At 58.0% G+C, this 19,999-nt stretch overlaps 1 protein-coding gene across 1 annotated transcript; it reads right to left on the minus strand.

The window, feature by feature from the left end:
• Positions 1-1,769: 1,769 nt before the first annotated feature.
• MMP28 (matrix metallopeptidase 28) lies at positions 1,770-19,775 on the minus strand. Its single transcript, XM_075719414.1, has 8 exons — positions 19,674-19,775; positions 10,608-10,687; positions 9,767-9,930; positions 5,518-5,739; positions 4,618-4,863; positions 4,027-4,176; positions 3,323-3,490; positions 1,770-2,164 (listed from the first exon to the last, which is right to left on the minus strand). Exons 1-8 carry the CDS (start codon positions 19,773-19,775, stop codon positions 1,770-1,772), a joined length of 1,527 nt encoding a protein of 508 aa, XP_075575529.1.
• Between the last annotated feature and the right edge of the window lie 224 nt (positions 19,776-19,999).

The following is a 19,999-nucleotide window of genomic DNA, read 5'->3' on the forward strand; positions in this document are numbered from 1 at the left end:
TGCAGGAAGAGCTCATTCAAAAATATCACGGAAAATGGACAGAAGGGCTCATGTTGGCTCTCCATCCTGCCACATCTACATCTCAGAGGGCATCTGGCAGCATCGAAAGCCCTCAGGAAGTACCCATCCTGGCACCCTGCCTGGGGCAAGCCCGGCTCCTGCCTCCTCTGCAGGAAGGTCTAGGGTGGGTGAGGGCGAGCAGAGGATGCTGCGCTAAAGGAAAGAGTCCTCGAGGCTGCTGGCACCAGGAGAGCACCCTGGCACGGCACCCTGGCACGGCACCCTGGCACGGCACCCCGGCACGGCAGGACCAGCCGCAGCCCAATGCCAAAGCCACCAACCCAAGGCAGGGTACCCAGCGCTGGGGTCCAAGTCCTGGGATAACCATCAGCAAAGCAGCAGCCCGCCCATGTACAATGCCAGCATGGTGAAAATCCCCCAATCTCTCAAAATCAAAGGACATTTTAAGAAAGTTGAGTCCTGTCCTGGTCAGCACCAATGGCTGGCATTTGCTGCCACTGAATTCAAGCCTCGGGGACCCGATGCTCCCCCCCGGGCTGTGGGAGGTGATGGCCCTTTGCAGACGTGACCGGTGACTTGGTGCACAGCAGCCAGTGGCGTTTCCAGGTGGGGAGCCTGCTTTGGGAAAGGAATGAGGTGTATGCAGCCGAGCTGTCCTCGTGAGCCTGCATGCACAGACATGTCCGTCTGTCCTGCTCACCCCCTCCTTTTCCCCTCCTCCCACCAGTAATTTTTCAACCGAGTTCATCCAGGCATGTGGCAGAGGAGCACAGGACTCAAAAATACGTTGATCCTGTCTCTTGCAGAGACAGAGCAGAGGACAGATGCTTTCTCTGCACACAAGAAAGGCTGCCAGGTGAGCGCAACCCTTATTAGACACCAGAGAACGCACCCAGCCATCCCAAACCCATCAGAGAGCCAAGCTGCAATGCTCCTGCTGCCTGTGAGCTGCACAGCGACATGGTCAGCAGCTCAGCTGTACCTCCCCCCGCCCTTCACCCCAAAGAGGCTCCTACACCAAAATCCTCTGCTTTCTCCCCCAGAATCCCAGAGTGTTGGTGTCTCCAGCTGGTGGTGCCTCACCAGAGAGCTGGGATGTGAACACAGCCCAGCAAAGCGCCCGCAGGGAACGGGCTCCTGCTCCGGGTGCCGACCCTCCATCCCCGGGGCAAGGGAGGGGAGGAGGCAGGGGAGGGGGCTCTGCACACGCAGCGGAGGCAAAGCTCAACATGGACCCGTATTTTTGTCCAAATGTCTCTTTTTTCTTTTTGTTTTAACCAGAAAACATCCTAAAACCACCCAAGCCCCAAATCAAGCAACGGTGAGGCACTTCACTGCCAGATCACAGGAAAATGTCAGCTCAAGTATCAACAAACCCCAGTCCTGGTTTGAAAGAAATGTGTAATGATAGTCTGAAAGTTTGCAGAAAAGGGTATGTTTGCAGTCTCCATGGCTTATACCTTTTTTTGTGGTCTTTTAAAGAAAAATACTGTCTCCCAGAGCTTCCAGCCCACCTGGCCGTGGCAGACCCGCCTGGGCTGATGGCTGCCCTGTCCCGGCTGCATCCCTGCTGCGCCGGGGCACAGCTCCACCGACCCACGGCTCCAGCCATCCGCAGGCAGCCCCGACCTGCCGGTGCCTGACGAACCGTCCCCGGACAGGAATCCAGAGTCAAATAAAGGGGGATCTGGGCAGCGGCGAGTGAAGTGGGGTTCAGCCCCGCCCTGGTTCATCCTGGCACTCTCTGCTCAGAAGAGGACCTGCCCACCATTTGCATCCCAGCAGCCCATCCAGGGCAGCTGGGTGGCCCATTTGCCAGTGGCCACCACTTGCAGCTTGACCTGGTCAAATTGCCAGTACTGGTCATCCCGAAAGAAGTAGATGAAGCCATCACGGTGGGTGAGTGCGCCTGCGGTGCCGGGGGGCAAGCCCTCCCAGTCCTGCAGGCTGCGGGGGTAGTAGAGCTCCATGGCAAGGGTCTCCTCGCTCACCACGAAATACTTGGGTCCTTTGAAGAGGACCAGGCGCTGGAGCTGCTGGAAGTAGAGCGCGGTGTCAGGGTGCCGCGGGAGGCCACGGGCGCTGCATTTCTGGGGGAAACCTGCCTCCAAGGTGGAGCCCATGTAGCACCAGCATCGGCCACCTGGGAAGAGCCAGGGAGAGGGGTTAGAGCCCACCCCAACTGGGTCCATTGCAGGACCAGGTCCAGGAGACATGGAAGGACTTGGCCATGGGGCCAGCCTTGCAGCTCGAGAGATGGGTCTGTGCCATTCATCCCACTGGTGACCCAACTGGCACCACCACAGGGCTGCCCCATGGACCAGGCTGGGAGGAAACCGAGGCACAGTAGCTCAGGGGCTCAAAGGCATGGAAAGGGACCACCATGGACAAAGTAAGGCCACCACACCATCCGCTAACCCATTCTGCTTCCTTGCAAACCTCCCTCCTGTTCCTGCACAGCGAGTGGGACAGACGGACCCAGACCCCTCTGGGGTGGGACACCTGAGACCAGCACTGCAGCAGTGGGAATTGTAATCGGGGCCGAGCGCTCGGCTGTTCCCACAGAGCCCCGGCCCCACGAAGCAGGCAGACAAAAGCCCCTTTCTGCTCGCAAGCCACGGCCTGACCCAGCCCCGGGGAGGGAGGGAGCGGCCAAGGGCTGGGGAGGGAGAGGGGCTTTTGGCTCTCACCCAGCCGGAGCAACAAAGCCCCCTTTCTGAAGAGCCGGTGACTGGTTTCCATTAAAAGCTGGGGCTGACCCTGGCAGCCAGGCTGCCTGGTTTGACCTTCCTCTACCCATCTGGCTGCAGCATGCCACCGGGCAGCTTGCGGGTGGCATTTCATCTCCCCGTGGCAGCTCAGCCCCGGGCACAGTGCAGGGAACCGCGTGCACCATGAAAATGCCACACTCATCTCAGCTCCCCTGTGGCCACATGTCCTTGGGGAGTGTTTTCTCCCAAGGATCCTAAAGGGTTTGATGTATCTGGTTTTATTTTCAAACACAGGCTCTCCTGAATGGGCTAATGGGGAAACTGAGGCACGAGGGGGTGAGGCAGGCTGCCAGGGCAATACGCCCAAGGCCATATGGTTAATCCATGGTAGACACAGAGCCCACAGCTCCTGTGGGTTTTTGCACACACGGGACCCAGTGATGCCCCAGCTCAGCCCTGGGACGGGACCAGTGGGAGGAGAGAGGGGACATGGGCAGGAGAGGGTGCTCCAGCCGGACCCGGACAGCCACACCAGCAGGCAGGAGCGGTGGCAGCCCCGAGGGGAGCTCTCCTGCCCCTGCCTCACGTACCTTTGAAGAAGTAAAACTTGCCGCTGAGCTGGGACCAGGCGCAGGCATCGATGCCGGCAGGGAGGCCAGGCCAGCGCGTCTGCAGGGGCCGCGGGTCACTGGCATTGCCGCTTGCCGGCACCACCCAGTAGTGGCTGCCCTTGAAGATGTAGAGGTTGTGATCCGCGTCTGCAGGGCAGAGGGAGGAGTGAGGGGGTCTCAGGAAAGAGGAAAGACGTCTCATCCCACCTCCCAGCCACCACTCCCCAGTTCTCCTCTCCTCCCCATGCAGCTCCGCAGTGTTTCAGGGATGCTTGGGTTTTGGAGGCTCTCTTCTGCCTTTCCAGCCACCCTCTCTGCTTTCATAATTCATTGCCTCCACTGCAGCCTGGAGAGGATAAAAGCTGACCACAGCTCCCTCTCAAGGCTCATCCTTCACGACTGAGCTCCTGCAGCAAATAAGCCTTGCCACAGCCCAAGTTTTAGGATGTTTTCCTGTCTCCCAATACACCAAGCCATCGTTATGTCCTCCAGATGCTCCACTCTGCAGCAGCGAAGTGCACCGGTGATGCCACCAGCGCCGGGAACACATATGGGGCTGTGGACCAGCCAAACCCACCTTTCCCATCGCTGGAGCTTATCAGAGTAGAAACAGGCTGCTGCAGTGCTGGGGTGAGGTGTAGGGGTGCGTGTTTTGGGAGAGGGCTGCACCGATCAACACCCACCAGAGGTTATGGCGTCGAAGAAGGAGTGGCAGTAATAGGCACTGAGGCTCTTCTGCTGCCGGTCCCTGCCGTAAAGGTCTGTGCTCCAGTCCTGGAAGTGAGTGAAGACCTTTCCTGGGAGCTGGACAGCCGAGCCCTTGGAGGGCTTCCCTGGGATGGAGCAGGGAGCCATGAGTTGTGGAGAAGAGGCAGGGAAACAGCTTTCCCCAGAACACTGCGTGAGCACAGGGTGGGGGAATCCGTCCCAGGGCTCCAAACACTCCTTGTCCCACTGTCTGGTTCCTGTCCCCCTCTACACGGTGGTGGCAAAGACCCCTTGGTACCCCCAAAAAACATGCACCAGCATTTCCCTCGTTGCAAACAAGCGGATAACAAGTCCAACCTTCCCTGCCCTGGAGGACCTGGTACCCATCCCACATGCTCTACCGCATCTTCCTCCCCAGCTGCAAAGGGATGGGGCCCATCTCCACTGTGACCCCTGCATGTAGTCCTCTCCCCTTGCAGAGACCTGCTCTTATCCCAGCTCCTCGCTCTCCGTCCCAGGGAACAGCCCCAGAGGAATGGAGGGATGCTCAGGGAAGCCAGGCTTACCGTACAAGTTCTGGATGGACAAGATGTCATCCCAGCTGAGGACAAAATCCTTGCTGAGCTTCTTGTAGTAGGGAGACATCAGGGCACTCTTGACAGGGGAGTGCTCCAGCCCCAGCGTGTGGCCGACCTCGTGGGCCACCACAACGAAGAGGTTGCGCCCTTTGCCACTGCGCAGGGACCAGCGCTCGGCGCTGTCGAAGTGGGCTTCTCCGCGCCGGGGGAAGAAGGCGTGAGCCAGGGCACCTCCTGGGGACACGAGAGCCATCAGGGACCGTGAGGCAGGAAAGGACCTCAGCCACAAGCCAAGGGGCGGGGGGAGCACATGCAGCTCTGGTTTGCTTAAATATGCATCAATTTTAGCTCTTTGGGAGGTCTCCTGAGAAAGCAGCTTCCCACAGCAAGTGCACCCCAAACCAGTTCTGCCTTCTGCTCCTGAGCACAGGGGGGTTTGTCTGCTCTGTGGTTTATGAGTTCGGTTTCTTGCCCTGGGCTCAGACCAGGGACTGAAGCCACTGCAGTGACCCATGCCAGGCAAAAGCCTGAGAAGAGAAAACCTGAGCGTGTCTGATAGTGCTGTGCAGAAAGGCTCAGCTGGAAGGAATGAGCTCAAGTTTGGAGGATGCTGTCAGGTTGGGGAGGGCTCCTCGAAGGCCATCAGCATGATCCTATAATGAGCATCTCAACTGCCCCACTGGCAGACCCCAGTTGCAGAGTTGGGAGTGAGGACACCAAATCAGAAACCAAACTGGTGCAAACTGGGAGGTGCCCTTGGTTAGAGGGACTGCCGGGGCAGAGCCTCGCCTTCACCACCCTCAGCCCATCGCCGCCCCAGCCCTCCTCCCTGCCGGGGAAGAGCCCACATTGTAAAAGAGAAGCTTACAAGGGGGAAGCAACCAGCACCTGGTCCATCGAAGGCGTTGTTGAGTCCATCGTTGTGGTCCCCATGGAAGAAGGTCAGGCGGATGTCAGCCGGGCCATCCCGTGCCTCCCAAAACACCAGCGAGGACACATTGCTCCAGAGCTCGAAGGCGGCTTTCACAGCCAGGCGCACCTCGTGCTGTGGCAGGTAGGAGGGCCAGTTCACCACCCGGTAGGTCAAGTGCCGCTTGTACCATCTCCCGCCTGCAAGAGGGGCAAGCTTAGCTTGACGATGGGGACTTGGACTTGTTCTTCCACCCAGGGGCTGCTCAGGTGGAGGAAAGCTTCCCAGTGCTGAGAAATGCCATGGCTTTCCCAATCCGAAGCTGAAAGTCAACCCAGATGTCCCATCAGCAGCCTCGGCACCCTGCACTGGCAGCAGAACAAATGAAATCTCTCTGCAGGTGTCACCATCAGGTCCCACCCCAGATTCCCAAAGCTGGAGCTGCAACCAAACCTAAGAGAGTAGCCAAAACCTGTTTGAGGAGAGGAGAAGCTGGGGCACCAGTTTGACACCCCCCCCCCTTGCCTCATCATTGTCTCCAGGGCCAAATCCAGCACAGGTCCCTGACCTGCAGGGATCCTGCCTGAATCAAGCTTCACACCCAGAAGATGCAGATGAGGGACTGGCTTTCAGGGAGAGAAAGCAAAGCCACCTCTGAAAACAAGGGGCCCAAAGGCAAAAGGAGTGGGAAGGGCTCTCAGCACCACCTTGGGGGCACAATAGGACTGCGGGGATAGGGATGTGGGACTGTAGCCCAGTTAAGGCAGATTTGCCAAGAGCTGGGCACCAGCCAGAGGGGAAAAAAGAGCCAATCCTCAAAGTGAGAACAGTTGGGTTTGAAACATATTGCCAGGAAGGAAGAGCATTGACCACCAGGATGCTGATCTCCATCGCATGCCCAGAGACCCCAGAGATGGCCAGGGCTCCATCCAGCTGGCCGGCAAGCATAGGAGGGGAGGGCAAGTGCCTGTTTCTACCAGGGGGAGCTGCAGCAGAGCCCTGCAGTCGGTCCCTGCGGTCGGTCCCTGCGGTTGGTCCCTGTGGTGCCTCTGCACCCTCTGCAACAAGCCCAGATGCTGCAGGGACACCAAAACTGGGGGCCACAGGAGGTGTGTGTGCAGGGCTCGGGCTCCCCAGCACCCAAAGCTCCCTTGGTGAGAGGGGGCTCTTTCCTGTCTCCCCTGAACTCCCTCCCTGAGTCCCAGCCCTATTTGGGTTTTTTAGGGGATCTCTTTTCTTTTACCCCCTGTATGTGTAATTTGAATTTGAATTTGAGCCAAGGCAAGGAAAAGGAGGCCAGGTCCCCAGTGGTCGGGGCTGTATTTTCACCATTTTTAAGGGCACCCTGACCATTTCTACCTGCAGAAGATGTTGCCTGGAAGCCCAGCTGGGAATATCCCAGCAGGGACAGACCACTGTTCACCATTCCTTTTAAAAGCATCATTTTACCACCACCGAGGATCCTACTGCCCACGGCTTCCTTAAACGCTCTGTCCTTCCAGGGGCAACACAGCCCCGATGCCACCGGCACAGATGGTGACAATGACAAAGAGGACAAGCCCATGAGATCTCCCTAAGCTCCCCACACTCCTCCCACCACTCAGGGGTGCAAAGACACATGTTCCCACAGCCACTGCACAGCATCACAGCCCCCTCTTCCTCCTCCAGCACCCCCTGGCAGCTGCGGCGACCCCAGGGCCCTGTGATTATGCCTGGCCAGGGGTGTCTGAGACCAGGAGAGAAGCCGTGGGGCCGTGCTGGGAAGATGCAGGTGCCAGAGCCAGTGCCGAGGCACGGGAGCGGTGACAGATGTCCAGCAACTGTGCCTGCTCCAGATGTGTGGGGAAACAGGGGGAACGGAGCCGGCACCATGCCGGGGCTCACTGTTGTGGGTCTGAGCCAAGCCGCTCAGCAAAGCTGGCAGACATCCCATCCCAGCTCACCCACCCTGGCCACAGAGACAAGCCCCACCAGCTCTGCTTCCTTCCCCCCCAGTTTCTGAGCAGCTCATGGCAGGGGAGGCTCCGGGCCAGCTGGTCACCCCTCAGGGGCAGAACTGTCCCCCCCTGCTCGTCAGTGCAACAACAGCTGCCAACTCCAATGGGACACGGCTGCACTTCCCAGTGCCCAGGACAAACCCTGCGTGGCAGAGCCTAGTACCTGCCTGGATGGCTGCAGTCCTAGGATAAAGCCCCAGTACCCCGTCCTTCCCTCCACGGAGGCAAAGCGTCTCCCAGCGGAGAAGGATGGATGGGACCAGCAGGCAGGAGCAGGAGGCTCTGGAAAGAGCATCTCCCACCAGAGGAGGATGGATGGCACCAGCGGGCAGGGCTGGGTGAGGCAAAGGCAACCGGCTCTCAGGAAGAGGAGGGCTGGGCACTGCACACAGCCATTGAGCCCGGGACAATAGCAGGCAGGGAGTTCCCTGAGGGAAAATCCAGGACCCACGCTGCCTGACACGCGGTCTGGCTGAGGACCTGCCAGCCAACAGAGCTCCTGGCCAGCTCTGCTGGCTGGTAAAGCCCAGCAAGGCAGCTAGAAATAAGTCCTCTTCCAGTGCCCTCCACTGCAGACCCTGATTTCCAAACCCAGTCCCTTTCCAGAGGCAAACAGGACCTGTCCCCAAACCTTCCCAGAGAGCAGAAAGCCTTGGGCTTTGACTGCAGAGAGGAAGTTTTGTTTAGAGGCACAGAGAGGGGCGGATGCACCAGACCCCATCCCGCGCAGGGAGCCGATCTCCACCGCTGGGCTGGGACCAAGCCCTGGAGCAGCGGCACGGACACCCTCCCCAGCCCCGCGCTGGCCACCACTGCCAGGCTAACCCAGCTGGGAGCGAAAGCTCAACCGGGGTTGGCTTTTGGCCATGTGCCGGGGTGTGAGAGTTGCCCAAAGCCGATGGGATGACGGACACAGTGGCTGCCTGGCAAAGGTCCTGCTGGAAGAGGGCTGGATAACAAAGCACTTTGCTGGCTCAGCTGCAGTAGCTTCCTGCTTCAAGTAGGATAAACAGCCAACTTAGCACAAAGCCTCCGGCCTTCCTGGCTGGTGCCGCCAACCGTGCGGGCAGCCCTTCCCTACCCTCCAGCCTGCGGGCACCAATATGGCGTTGTTCCCATCCCCGCTGCCTGCCGGTGCTGCCGCCGGCTGCACCCCAGCTTGCTGCCACTGGGGATCTGCCAGCACCAGGCCACCGAAGCAATAACCAGTGCCACACAGAGCCCTTCCCAGCTTGGGCTCAGAGCCACTGGCCATCTCTTGCCACCCACCCATGGACCACGATCCCCAAAAAGGAGCCCTGCGAGCCACAGAGCATAGGCTGCTTCTGTTCGCCCATCTCCTGCTGCATGCCCTTCCCGGCTCTGCCTCATTGCCCTCTTGCCCGGCGCCCGGCAGACCCTCTGTCCAGGATGGTGCCTGCAAGGGCAATGCTGCATGTCAGGGTTTTGGAAGGAAAGCCAGAGGCAGGAGGAGGACGATGGGGCTGTCTCCTGGGGCTGTCCATCACCAGCCCTGCCAGATGCAGAGACAGCCCGACACGGCACAGAGCCCTTTCTTAATCTCTCTTTCATTTTTCCCATGTCCTGAGTGCAGCTGGTCCCAGCCCTCTTGCTCTCTAGGAATCCAGTTACTCATCCACAAGCCCAGGAGGCAGCTCATGAGAGACAAGAGGCCCAGTCTTGGACACACGGGAGCAAGAGAGGTTGCTCGGAGCAGAGTTAAACCCCTTAATGTGGGTGAAACAACTCCCTGTGGCCAGGCACCCCAGCACCAGCAGGTTTTGTGGTTTCTGCTGGGTGATTAACACACATTAGAAATCTCAAAGCTCAGCAGGAGATATCAGCCTGGAGATAACTTCACTGTATGCCAGGCTCTGCCCTCCAGATCATGCCACCACAGCTGCACCCAGGGCCACAGTGACCTGAGAGCTTCTTGGGAGATGCCCTGGCTCCCTCCACAGCAGTAAAACCACCCCGGAAAGCCAAATTTCCCCATAAGTAGGAGTTGCATCTCTCTAATAATTGCTGACATCAAGCCATACAGAACAACTGAAAAAAAAGGTTTAAAAATAAAGTGGTGCAAAGCCCAGGCAGGTCCTGGGATGGCCGCTGTGCCAGAGGGGCTGCACCTCCCATCCACAGCAGCGTCTCCAGGAGCCAGGATGAAAGAGTTGGACTCCCAGCACCCCAGCAACCCAAACCCCACTGGGCCCCCGGCGCTGATGCTCACCGTGCTGCGTGGTGCGCCTGCGGCGCCGGGTGGCAGATGCCCCACGTGCCCGGGCAGCGCGGCTCTCCCCGTCGCCTGTGCCACACCGTGGCAGAGCCATCTGATGGAGCGTGGGGGCATCCAGGACCCCGCTGAGCGGGAGGTGGGTCACCCTCTGGAAGTCCCTGGAAAAGGGAGATGTCAGCACCCCCAGCCAGACCCCCCCAGGGGTTTCAGTTGTGCTTGTGCCGGGTGTTTGACCTGAGCCAGGGCTTTCACCCAGCGAGCTTTGTGCCCCACCATCAGGAATGCATCCAGGTGATAAAACAAGAAGAATTTGCCTCTGCAACCACCTCTGAGCAGTGAGCCATCTCCTAGCAGGGCAAAAGTAGACAGGGGAGCCTAAAAAATGCCTTTCCCAGTTTTTAACTCCCGTTGTTTGACTTTGCACTTGACTTCGCCCATGGTCAGGCCAGGGATGGTCCCAGATCCAATGTGACCTCGACAGAAGTCCAAGCAGGGGCTGTCAGCTCAGCCCCCTGACATCTCCCAGCCGTCCCCAACCTTGGCCTCGCCGCAGATATTATTGTAAGGGGAGCACCGGGCCATAAAAGGCAAATAAAGCAGCACAGTGAGGCGCTGGGCTGCCAGCAGCCGGCATCCAGCTGTGGGAGCTGGGTACGGACTGGCGTTTCCAAAAAGGACCAGTTGTGCTTTATCATCAGACCATGCGAGAGAGAGCTCCCAGCTGCAAAAAGACCCACTGGCTGCAAAAAACCAGCCCCAGCTGTGCAAAGACCCCCCAAGCACCAGCAGCTCCCACATTGCATTTCTGCTGCAACTTTAAATAAAAGGCTCATACCTCACCGCCTCCGTGAACTCGGCGGGGCTGTGCGTGCTGGCCCCTGGCTCGCCGAAGTAGCCGTATTTCTCCAGGAAGAGCTGCAAGAAGAGACATGGGAGAGGCGCAGCTCAGAGTACAGGCAGGCGTTTGCACATGTTGGCTTAGGGGGGCGGTGGGGAAGAAGGCCATGAGATGGGAAACAGTGCAGCAAACCCGGCGCTGTGCAGAAATGCCCAGTTATTTTTTTCCTGAGACTTCTGCACCCCAAGCAGCTGCACCTCCTGTGCTCATACAGGTTTATGTGTGTCTCCTCCTCACCACTTTTGATGGCTCTTGGGTTTTTGGCCATGACATGATGGAGGCGTAGGAGGAAACATTGCTATCAACAGGTCAAAAAACCCCTGCTGACATGTCATCCGCAGCCAGAAGCTACCAAACCCACACCTCTAATCACCTTGGCTTCACGCAATGATAAAAATAAAGGCTACAGTGCTGTGGACATGAGTAGGGTGGGGTGAGATGGGGTCAGGCTGCAGCCCCCCCCATCCCCACGCAGGATGTGCTGCTGCAAAGCAGAGACACTCCAGGGGCAATCTGCTCTGCCAAACCATTCTTCTTCTTATCGGCCATTTACATGGACAGAGATTGTCGCTCTGAACTTGCTCCAACACATAAATTGCACGTTAAAGAAAATAAACGGCTTCCCTCTGCCCAGCCTGTGCCCCCAGCTTTCAGAGAAGTTAATAGCCACGGTCGCAGGAATGCTCCACACCCGCCTTCCCCGCCGCCGGGGATGTCTGCAGGAGACAAACAAGCCGCCCAGCATCCTGTTAGTGTAACAGAACCAGAGTTAAAGTAATGAGGAATAAAAAGTGAAAGTGGCTGCTTCATTTCCCACATCCCAAAGGAGAGGTGGGCTGAGCACCAGGACCGCTATGGACTGTCCTGGGGCAGCACGGCTGCTGTCCGCTGCAGAGCCTTGTGCTTTTAAAGCCTCTTCCCTCCCTGCTCATCTGGGTAATTGATGGGTGAGAGGGCAGGGAGAAGAAGAGGGTTGGTGTTAACCTGCACTCCACGCTAGTCCTGACTGTCCACCTCCGGCGGGCAATCCCCCACCAGCATCCCTCCTGGGCCCGGGCAGCGCCCAGCCGGCTGCGCTTTGCCGGTCGCCTGGTGGGGAGCGGGAATGGTTTGTGGATATGGCAGCCCCAGGGTGCGCCAGGGCCTCTCCCTCTCCTGCTCCTGCCCAAACCCTCCGCTCGCCATTAACAGTCATCTTCATGTCATCCCCAAACACATCATCCTCTGTGCCCGCCACCTCCCCGCGGGCAGGGCAGGCACCTCCCACGTGTTCTGCCTGCCGCTCGCCCTTTTGGAAGCCCTCCCCACCTCCTTCCCCAACCTCATCTCCTCCAGCTGCCGAATTGATCTCCTCCTTTACACCCCTTCTACGCAGAGGATCCCTCTCCAGCTGCAGCGCAGCAAGGACCGGCATGGCTTCCTGCTGAGACATACTCCTCATCCAGCCCCAGACAAAAAATTTGGCCCTGTTTCCCACTGAACACATTTACCAGCTGCCTACCTTGGCCGGAGGTAGCACCATCTTGTAGCAGCATCAGGCTGCCGCAGAAAAAGCCCGAGCGTGGCCAGAGTCACCCAGTCCCAGTGAGTCAGAACAGATCAGGAGTAAGAATCACACCAGCAGGACAGAGCATCGGTTTGTCTGCGGGCTGAAGTCGCAACATCTCTGCCTGGGGATGGACCGTATAGCGTGGACATGCCATCTCCCCAGCCATACGGGGATAACCCCCTCCTTTACATGGGTACCAGGAGGCAAAATAGAGCAGCGACTCGGGATGCCCACACAGGGGAGGAGGAGGATACGGGGACGGGGGAGCCTCATGAGGACAGGGCAGCAGGGAGGTTTGGTAGCCCTGAGAGAGTAGTCTGGAGAGGAGAAGGTATCTGGCCATCTTTCTCAGTTGTTGTGTTTTTACAATGTTCTCCTCCAGAATTAGAAAAACACCAGCTACATATATGGACACGGGATGATAATCCCCAGCACTTACATCACCGCAGATAAATGTGAGCTACAAAGCACCCAGATGGAAATTCCTGGGTCTCAAAAGCATGGCACTGTCTAAACCTTTTCTACCACAATTTTGCTTTCACTTAGGATCTAAAACATAACAACTTGAAGCTGTTTCCTCTCCTGTAACCTAACACAATCCCATTCTTAAAGCATGAAAATGTTTTTTCCCCACCATGATCTCATGAATGCTTGAAACCCCATCTGGACAAGTCAGGGCACGTGGCAAAAAAGCAACGGCTATGACAGCAGCTGCTCTTGAACGTCACCAAAATGTACACAGGCCAGCGGCTTTATTATTCCTGCCCAGATCTCCTTGAGCTTTGAAAGTCCGACCAAAGCGGCACTTTCCCTGTAGTTTCTGACCTGTGTCATATTGAGGTTCTCGCACACAGGCACCAGCTCTCGGGCTGCAAAACCACCAGGAGAAATTTTATGACATTTTCTAGATGTGGTTATGGTGAGCTCTTGGTGATGTTAGTCCTGGAAACACAGAGCTACAGGAGAGGGATGTGCTGATCCTCCCCTGCCCAAGGTATTTATTAGACAGCAGAGCAGATCAAGTTCCCTGGACCAGGGACTTTGCAGGGCGACAAGGTAACCCAAGAGCCCCATGCCATGGCATCCTGTGCCCAAACCCAAATTCAAGACCCCTTCCAGCACTGCCCATGCCCTGCACGCTCCTAGAGACCAGCCAGGCTCTGGAAGGTCTGGGTGGAAGCTAGCACCAGCCCGTTAAACCTCGCCAGAGGCTGCAATGCAAAGCCTGGTCACGCTGGGAAAACCCCCTCCCTCCTGCCCCAGATGGGGAAATGCTCTTTTCCATACAATGGGAAAAGAAAAACAGCAGGAAACCAAGAGCTGAGCATTAATATGAAATATGCCCAGCTCCCCCTCCACGCGAGGGAGGGAGAAGAGGAAAGGTCCGGCTGGCCGGGAGCCAGCGCCGGGGCAGAAAAGCCTTTGGGGCTGCAGCAGGGACAGCAGGAGGACGGTCTGGGGGAGATGGAGGGGCCCTTCCCATCTCCAGGCTCTGATGGGGAGCTGGTTACAACCCTGGAAATCATCTCTGCTGAGAGCTAAAGCCAAGGAAACACCTTGCCCTCAACCGCAGGCATCCCAGGTGGAAGACAGCCAACAGCAAATACAATTAGACCTCCCTCCCTGGAAGCTGGGATAAGAAGAGCGCAGAGACGGCAGGCTCCGGTCCTGCCTGCCCTCCCCTCCAGACACTCAGCTTCTGGCACCTTTCCACCAGTTAAGCATCAGAGAAGCCTCAGGCTGGGCTCCCGTTGACCGTGGTCCTTTCTGCTCTGCCGGGACACAAACCCCATCTCTCCCCTCTATCTCCTGGCAGCGGAGGGGAGTGATCCCGTCCTGCTGAAGGGCGGGCAGGTGTTCCGTGCCACGGTTACAGAGGATGCCGGTCGCAAGCTGCACCTCCAAGGTCTTTTTGGTTTTAGGCAGGAGATGACAGCAGCCCAGCGAGCCAGCCCAGGGCGGGTCCTTGGCCCCAGTGCCCAGCAGCCCCAGGCTCCATCCCACATCATTTCATTGCCGAGATGGACACAGGGGTTGAAAATTAGCCTCAGTTTCCCCCCACAGCACAGACACAAGGAGAGCTGACCCCCAGGACGAGCACATTTTGGCACAGCTGCAGAAGGAGCAGCAGCTCCTCCTGCCCATCAGGTTGCTGCCTGCCCGAGCTCTACCTTCAGAAGATGTCAAGGCATTTAAAAATGTTCATTTCTTGCCGCTCTCCCAAGCCACGTTCCTGCCTGCAGTCGCAAGCCCTTAGGCAGAGTCACTGTGTCTCTTTTGTTTAAGTGCGTGTATAAGTATCTATATAAATATTATATATATAGACACAAGAATGGACATTAGCAAGTACAGAGCTTGGTTGTCCTCCCACTGGAGACAGCGAAATGTCAGCTGATTCTGTATGGTAATGACAGAGGCTGATTAAAACCCCAAGCCCCATCTTGCTGCTGCGATGCTCCCCTGCTGTGCCTAATCCAGTCCCAAAGGAATCTCCTCTCTCACCTACCCCTCCTGAAAATCTGCTTTAGCTGGAAATTAACTACTTGCCGCTGAAGATGTGGAGCTGGGGAAATACTGTGCCCAGCATCTTTCGAGCTCCTTTAGTTTTCACACTTGATCTTCCGGAGCTGAGAAGCAGGGGGAGCAGGCCAGGACTGCAGCAGCTTTAACTAAAACCCCTCTTGGTTTCAGTAACCCAGATCTTTGGGATGCTGAACCGGAGCTAGCTCCCTGCCTCCCCGTCTGCCTGGACAGGAGGGATGCTACGGGACAGGAACAATAAATATCGCATCACTTGAAAGGAAACAAATGCCATGAAATGCACTGGGCTTGGTGCTACCTGCCTGCGGGGCTGGCAGATCGCTCTGCTTGCTTGTGCGTTACATACAGGAATATCTCATCAGCAATTAGTACAATTCACCCCTGCGTTTGGAACCAGCTCGCAGCTTTGCCCTGGCACCCCAAGCACCCCACACCCTGGGTAGCGCCGGGCTGCACCACCCAGCCACAGCTCCGGCAGCACCAAAGCTATCCGAACGCGACCCAGAGCACTTGGGGAAAACAGGGGAAAACACTGGGCTTGGCCAAACCTTTCCCTGCAAATACCAGAGCAGCTGACAAACCAGTTTGGTCATGCAGACTGGTTGTGCTTTCATGTCTAAGGAGAGAAAGGAAACAAGATGCTTGGTCTTCGCCCTCCATCGGGATGCGAACTGGGGGGGGAAGGCAACATGCCCGCTCCCAGCTGCCGCCGGCCCCTTGCCTGGCGGGTGTTATTCACCCTAACAAGTGGGGATTGTTCGGGGGGAGAGCCAGGAAGAAAGCGGGGCTGTTCACGCTGCAGTGATTCACGGGGCTGTTAATCACATCGGGGGCTGCCGGGTGCCTTGGAACCGCTTGCCACATCCCCGCTGTCAGCAGCGACTCAGAGCCATGATCTACAGGTTTTACACGCTCTCCGCAGCCACGCAGAGCCCAGCAGTGCCTTGCAGCGGTGGTGGCACCTGAGTTCCTCTTCCTCTGCCTCTCCTTGCATTGCCCTACTGAGGCTGAACAGCAGGAATTTTTCCCAGGAAGAAAGTTTTCTTTCCCTTATTTCAATCAGATGGAAAATGTGGGGGTGCCCCTTTCAGCAGGAGCACCCAGGGATCCCAGCCAAATGCCGAGCCCCACCACGTGCTGGGTGGTACCCAGAGACCCTCACTCCGGCCAGGCTGTGCTCAGCATCCCAACTGCCCAGCCGCTCCATAAAGGAGCTCATCCGGACACTGGAGTGTTTCTCAGCACAGATACAGCTCAGAGTCTATGCTAAATGCGAGCCCCTGGGTTGCCAAGTGAGAGAAGTCAGAGGCCAAATACCACTGCAAGAGAGGGAGAGGAAGGGCAGGATGGAAAAAAAAAGTTAAAAAAAAGTCCGAAATGAGAATGGAGAATCCATTCCAATCCAATGCAAAATCTGAAATGAGAATGTCTCGGTCCCTTAGTCTCGCTCTCCGCATCGATTCCCTGCTTTTCTCAAATTTCTAACCAATTTTTTCTTCCCATCGCAACAGACCTGTAGCTTCTCACGCAAATCACTACAGGGACTTTATTGTCCTTTGTCCTTGGCACCGGCAGCACTCGGCCACGCTCTTCACTCCCAACACAGGGTGAGGTCTGATGTGCCATATGTTTTACACAATTCCCCCAGGATCAGGGAGACTCGGGCATTACCACACACGCAACTGCTGTCCCGAGCACAACCCAGTCTGAAACCAGATCTGCCAAACTACGTGCTATCTAGCATCAGACTTTCTCCTATCTGGAGCCTGCAGATAAAATGATTTAATGTACAAATGTTTCAAATTAAATTTCTAAACTTTCCTTCTTTTTTTTTTTTGGGGGGGGGGGAGCTGCAGTTGATACAAATGCAGTGAAAACAAGGGCACAAGCCAGGAAAATAACCCAACTAGACATTTTCTCAGACTTTTGCATCGAAGTTTACACAGCCCATTGTTGCTAACTTTGGCTATTCTCAAAGCAATAAAAAAAGCTTTAGAAGCAAAGACTGGCAGTGGTCTGAAAGCGACAAGTAACTAGAACTATTTCACGTTATGTAAGAATTTCGGGTTCCTCTTAAAAGCAAAATTAACTGCTCAGTTTATTTAGACAAGCTTTCTTACCCCAGTCCCTGTACGTTTCCGTTGTGTATATTGTCCCAAAGTCCCTGGCCAGCGTAGCACATCGCGCTGGGGGAACCGAGGCAGGGAGACAGGAAAGTCGCCTGCCCAGCAGCCCCTGCCTGGGATCTGCCACGATCCTGGGACCGGCTCTGAGGCTTCATGGGAAAAGTTCTCAGAAGTCACCAGTGAGGAATCGAAAGGCAGATTGGACCTTCTAAAGCTCTCGCCCCCAATGAGCTGGTTTTCTTTTTGAAGTGAATTTTAAATTATTGATTTTTCTGAGCATGAAGAACTTCGCAGATTTATTTTCTTCCAGGTGGCATGAGGGGCCAGGGTGAGGTTTGTGCACGCTAGGACAAGCACATTACCTCTTTGAAATAGCATCTCCCAACATAAGAAGCCTGCACGTTAAAACCAGCCTCCGACCAGTTATGTGCACTGTTCATCTTAGAGCATGTGAAAAATCCCAATTAATCCACCAGGACTTGCTGGGGGTTTAAAACCAAGAATCTGTACAAATGTACGCTGGCTCAACACCTAAACAAGAAAAAAAATCCTCAACGTTAATCTTTGTTCACCAGCCAAATCTCATGCCTCGTCCTCCCAAAACAAACAGGAACGGATGACAGCATGGTGTGACAATGATATGGGGACAAACAGAAGAAACCCAAACAGAGGGGATGGGGACAGCCCTGGTGAGAGGCAGGGCAGGGGAAAGACTGTCTTTTGTCCCATCCTGATTTGCTGGGAGATGGGAAGGTTTCCTACTGCAAGACTTCAGTTGCTGTCAGAGCTATAGGGGAGGGAGGCTGCAGGTGTACATCACCCGGGGGGACACACCTCCAGTACAGCACGCGTGAGCAGACACTGTGGCACCCCAAGCGCAAGCCCATAGCACGGGCACATCTCCAGCGGGCACGGCCGCACGCCTGCGCCACACACGTGCACCCCTCTGGCACGGACGCAGCACCAGCGCGCACGGGCACAAGGCTGTGGCTGGCGCACAGGCGCCTGTGGCACGCAGGGCTCACCCTCGCCATCCGCGGGCACACGCCTGTGCCATGCACACGCATCGGGCATCCACAGCACACAGCTACAGCGTGGATGCACATGTGTCAGGCACTCATGGGCACGCACCTATGGTGTGAACGTACCTCAGGTGGGCAAGCACACACCTGTGGCTTGGGCACACCTATGGCATAGGCACACCCAGGGCACCCACACGCATATGGCATGCACACACCTGTGGCATGGGCACACCCAGGCACACCTGAGGCATGCACACACCTATGGCACGGGCGCACCTATGGCATGGGCACACTGGGGCATGCACACACCTATGGCATGAGCACACCCAGGCACACACACCCCCTACAGCACGGGCACACCTGGGCACACCCGGGCACACACGCCCCCATGGCACAGGCACACCTGTGGCACGCACACACCTATGGCACAGGCACACCCGGGCACACGCACACCCATGGCACTGGCACACCCAGGCACACACACCTATGGCACAGGCACACCCGGGCACACACACCCCCATGGCACTGGCACACCTATGGCACACACACCTATGGCACAGGCACACACACCCCCATGGCACTGGCACACCTATGGCACACACACACCTATGGCACAGGCACACCTGAGCACACACACCTATGGCACAGGCACACCCGGGCACACACACCCCCACGGCGCTGGCACACCCGGGCGTACACACACCTATGGCACAGGCACACCCGGGCACACACACACCCATGGCACCGGCACACCTATGGCACACACACACCTATGGCACAGGCACACTCAGGCATGCACACACCTATGGCACAGGCACACCTGGGCACACACACTCCCATGGCACAGGCACACCGGGGCACGCACCCATGGCACACACACACACCCCCATGGCACAGGCACACCGGGGCACGCACCCATGGCACACACACACACCCCTATGGCACAGGCACACCTGTGGCACGCACACACCTATGGCACAGGCGCACTCAGGCACACACACACACACCTATGGCACAGGCACACTCAGGCACACACACACCTATGGCATGGGCACATCCGGGCGCACACACCCCTGTGGCACAGGCACACCGGGGCACGCACCCATGGCACACACACACACCCCCCCGTGGCACAGGCACACCTGTGGCACACACACACCTATGGCACAGGCACACCCGGGCACACGCACACCCATGGCACTGGCACACCTGTGGCACTGGCACACCTATGGCACAGGCACACCCGGGCACACACACCCCCATGGCACTGGCACACCTGTGGCACTGGCACACCTATGGCACAGGCACACCCGGGCACACACACCCCCATGGCACTGGCACACCGATGGCACAGGCACACCCGGGCACGCACCCATGGCACACACACACACCCCCCCGTGGCACAGGCACACCTGTGGCACACACACACCTATGGCACAGGCACACCCGGGCACACACACCCCCATGGCACAGGCACACCCGGGCACGCACCCATGGCACACACACACACCCCCCCGTGGCACAGGCACACCTGTGGCACACACACACCTATGGCACAGGCACAGGCACACCCGGGCACACACACCCCCATGGCACAGGCACACCAGGGCACGCACCCATGGCACACACACCCCCCCCCGTGGCACGGGCACACCCGGGCACCCCGGGACACGCACACCCCTCGACGGCCGGACGGCGGGTGCCCGCTGCCGGCCCCCCAGCCCCCCGCGCTCGGTGCCGGTGCCGGTGCCGGTGCCGGCCCTACCTCCGCCTCCCGCCGCTGCCGAGCGGGCGGTGCGGGCTGCGCCGCCGCCAGCAGCCCCAGCGCCAGGGCGGCCCGCAGCGCCCCGCCCGCCCGCGCTCCCATGCCGCCACCGCTCCGCTCCGCTCCGCACGGCTCGGCACCGGGCGCCGCGGCCCCGGCCCGCCTCGCCTCTCCCCGCCCCGGCCCCGGGGGCGGCCCCGGCCCGCCCCGGCCCCGGCCGAGGGCTGGGCCCCGCCGGCGGCGGCTGCTGCTGCTCCCCCCGGCACGGCGAGAGCCGCCACCGCCTGCGCGCTGCTGGCAGCGCACCCGCCCTGCGCCCGCACGGC

This window comes from Pelecanus crispus, chromosome 12, assembly GCF_030463565.1.
Source record: "Pelecanus crispus isolate bPelCri1 chromosome 12, bPelCri1.pri, whole genome shotgun sequence".
In the NCBI taxonomy this organism is placed as follows: domain Eukaryota; kingdom Metazoa; phylum Chordata; class Aves; order Pelecaniformes; family Pelecanidae; genus Pelecanus; species Pelecanus crispus.

Coding starts and splice junctions, on each gene's coding strand:
- MMP28 (XM_075719414.1), bottom strand. CDS start 19,775: ATGGGAGCGCGGGCGGGCGGGGCGCTGCGGGCCGCCCTGGCGCTGGGG. Junction 5,740..9,766: donor CAGGCGCACCACGCAGCACG/GTGAGCATCAGC, acceptor CCCCTCTTGCAG/GCGGGAGATGGTACAAGCGG. Junction 2,165..3,322: donor CAAGTTTTACTTCTTCAAAG/GTACGTGAGGCA, acceptor GGCTCTTCCCAG/GTGGCCGATGCTGGTGCTAC.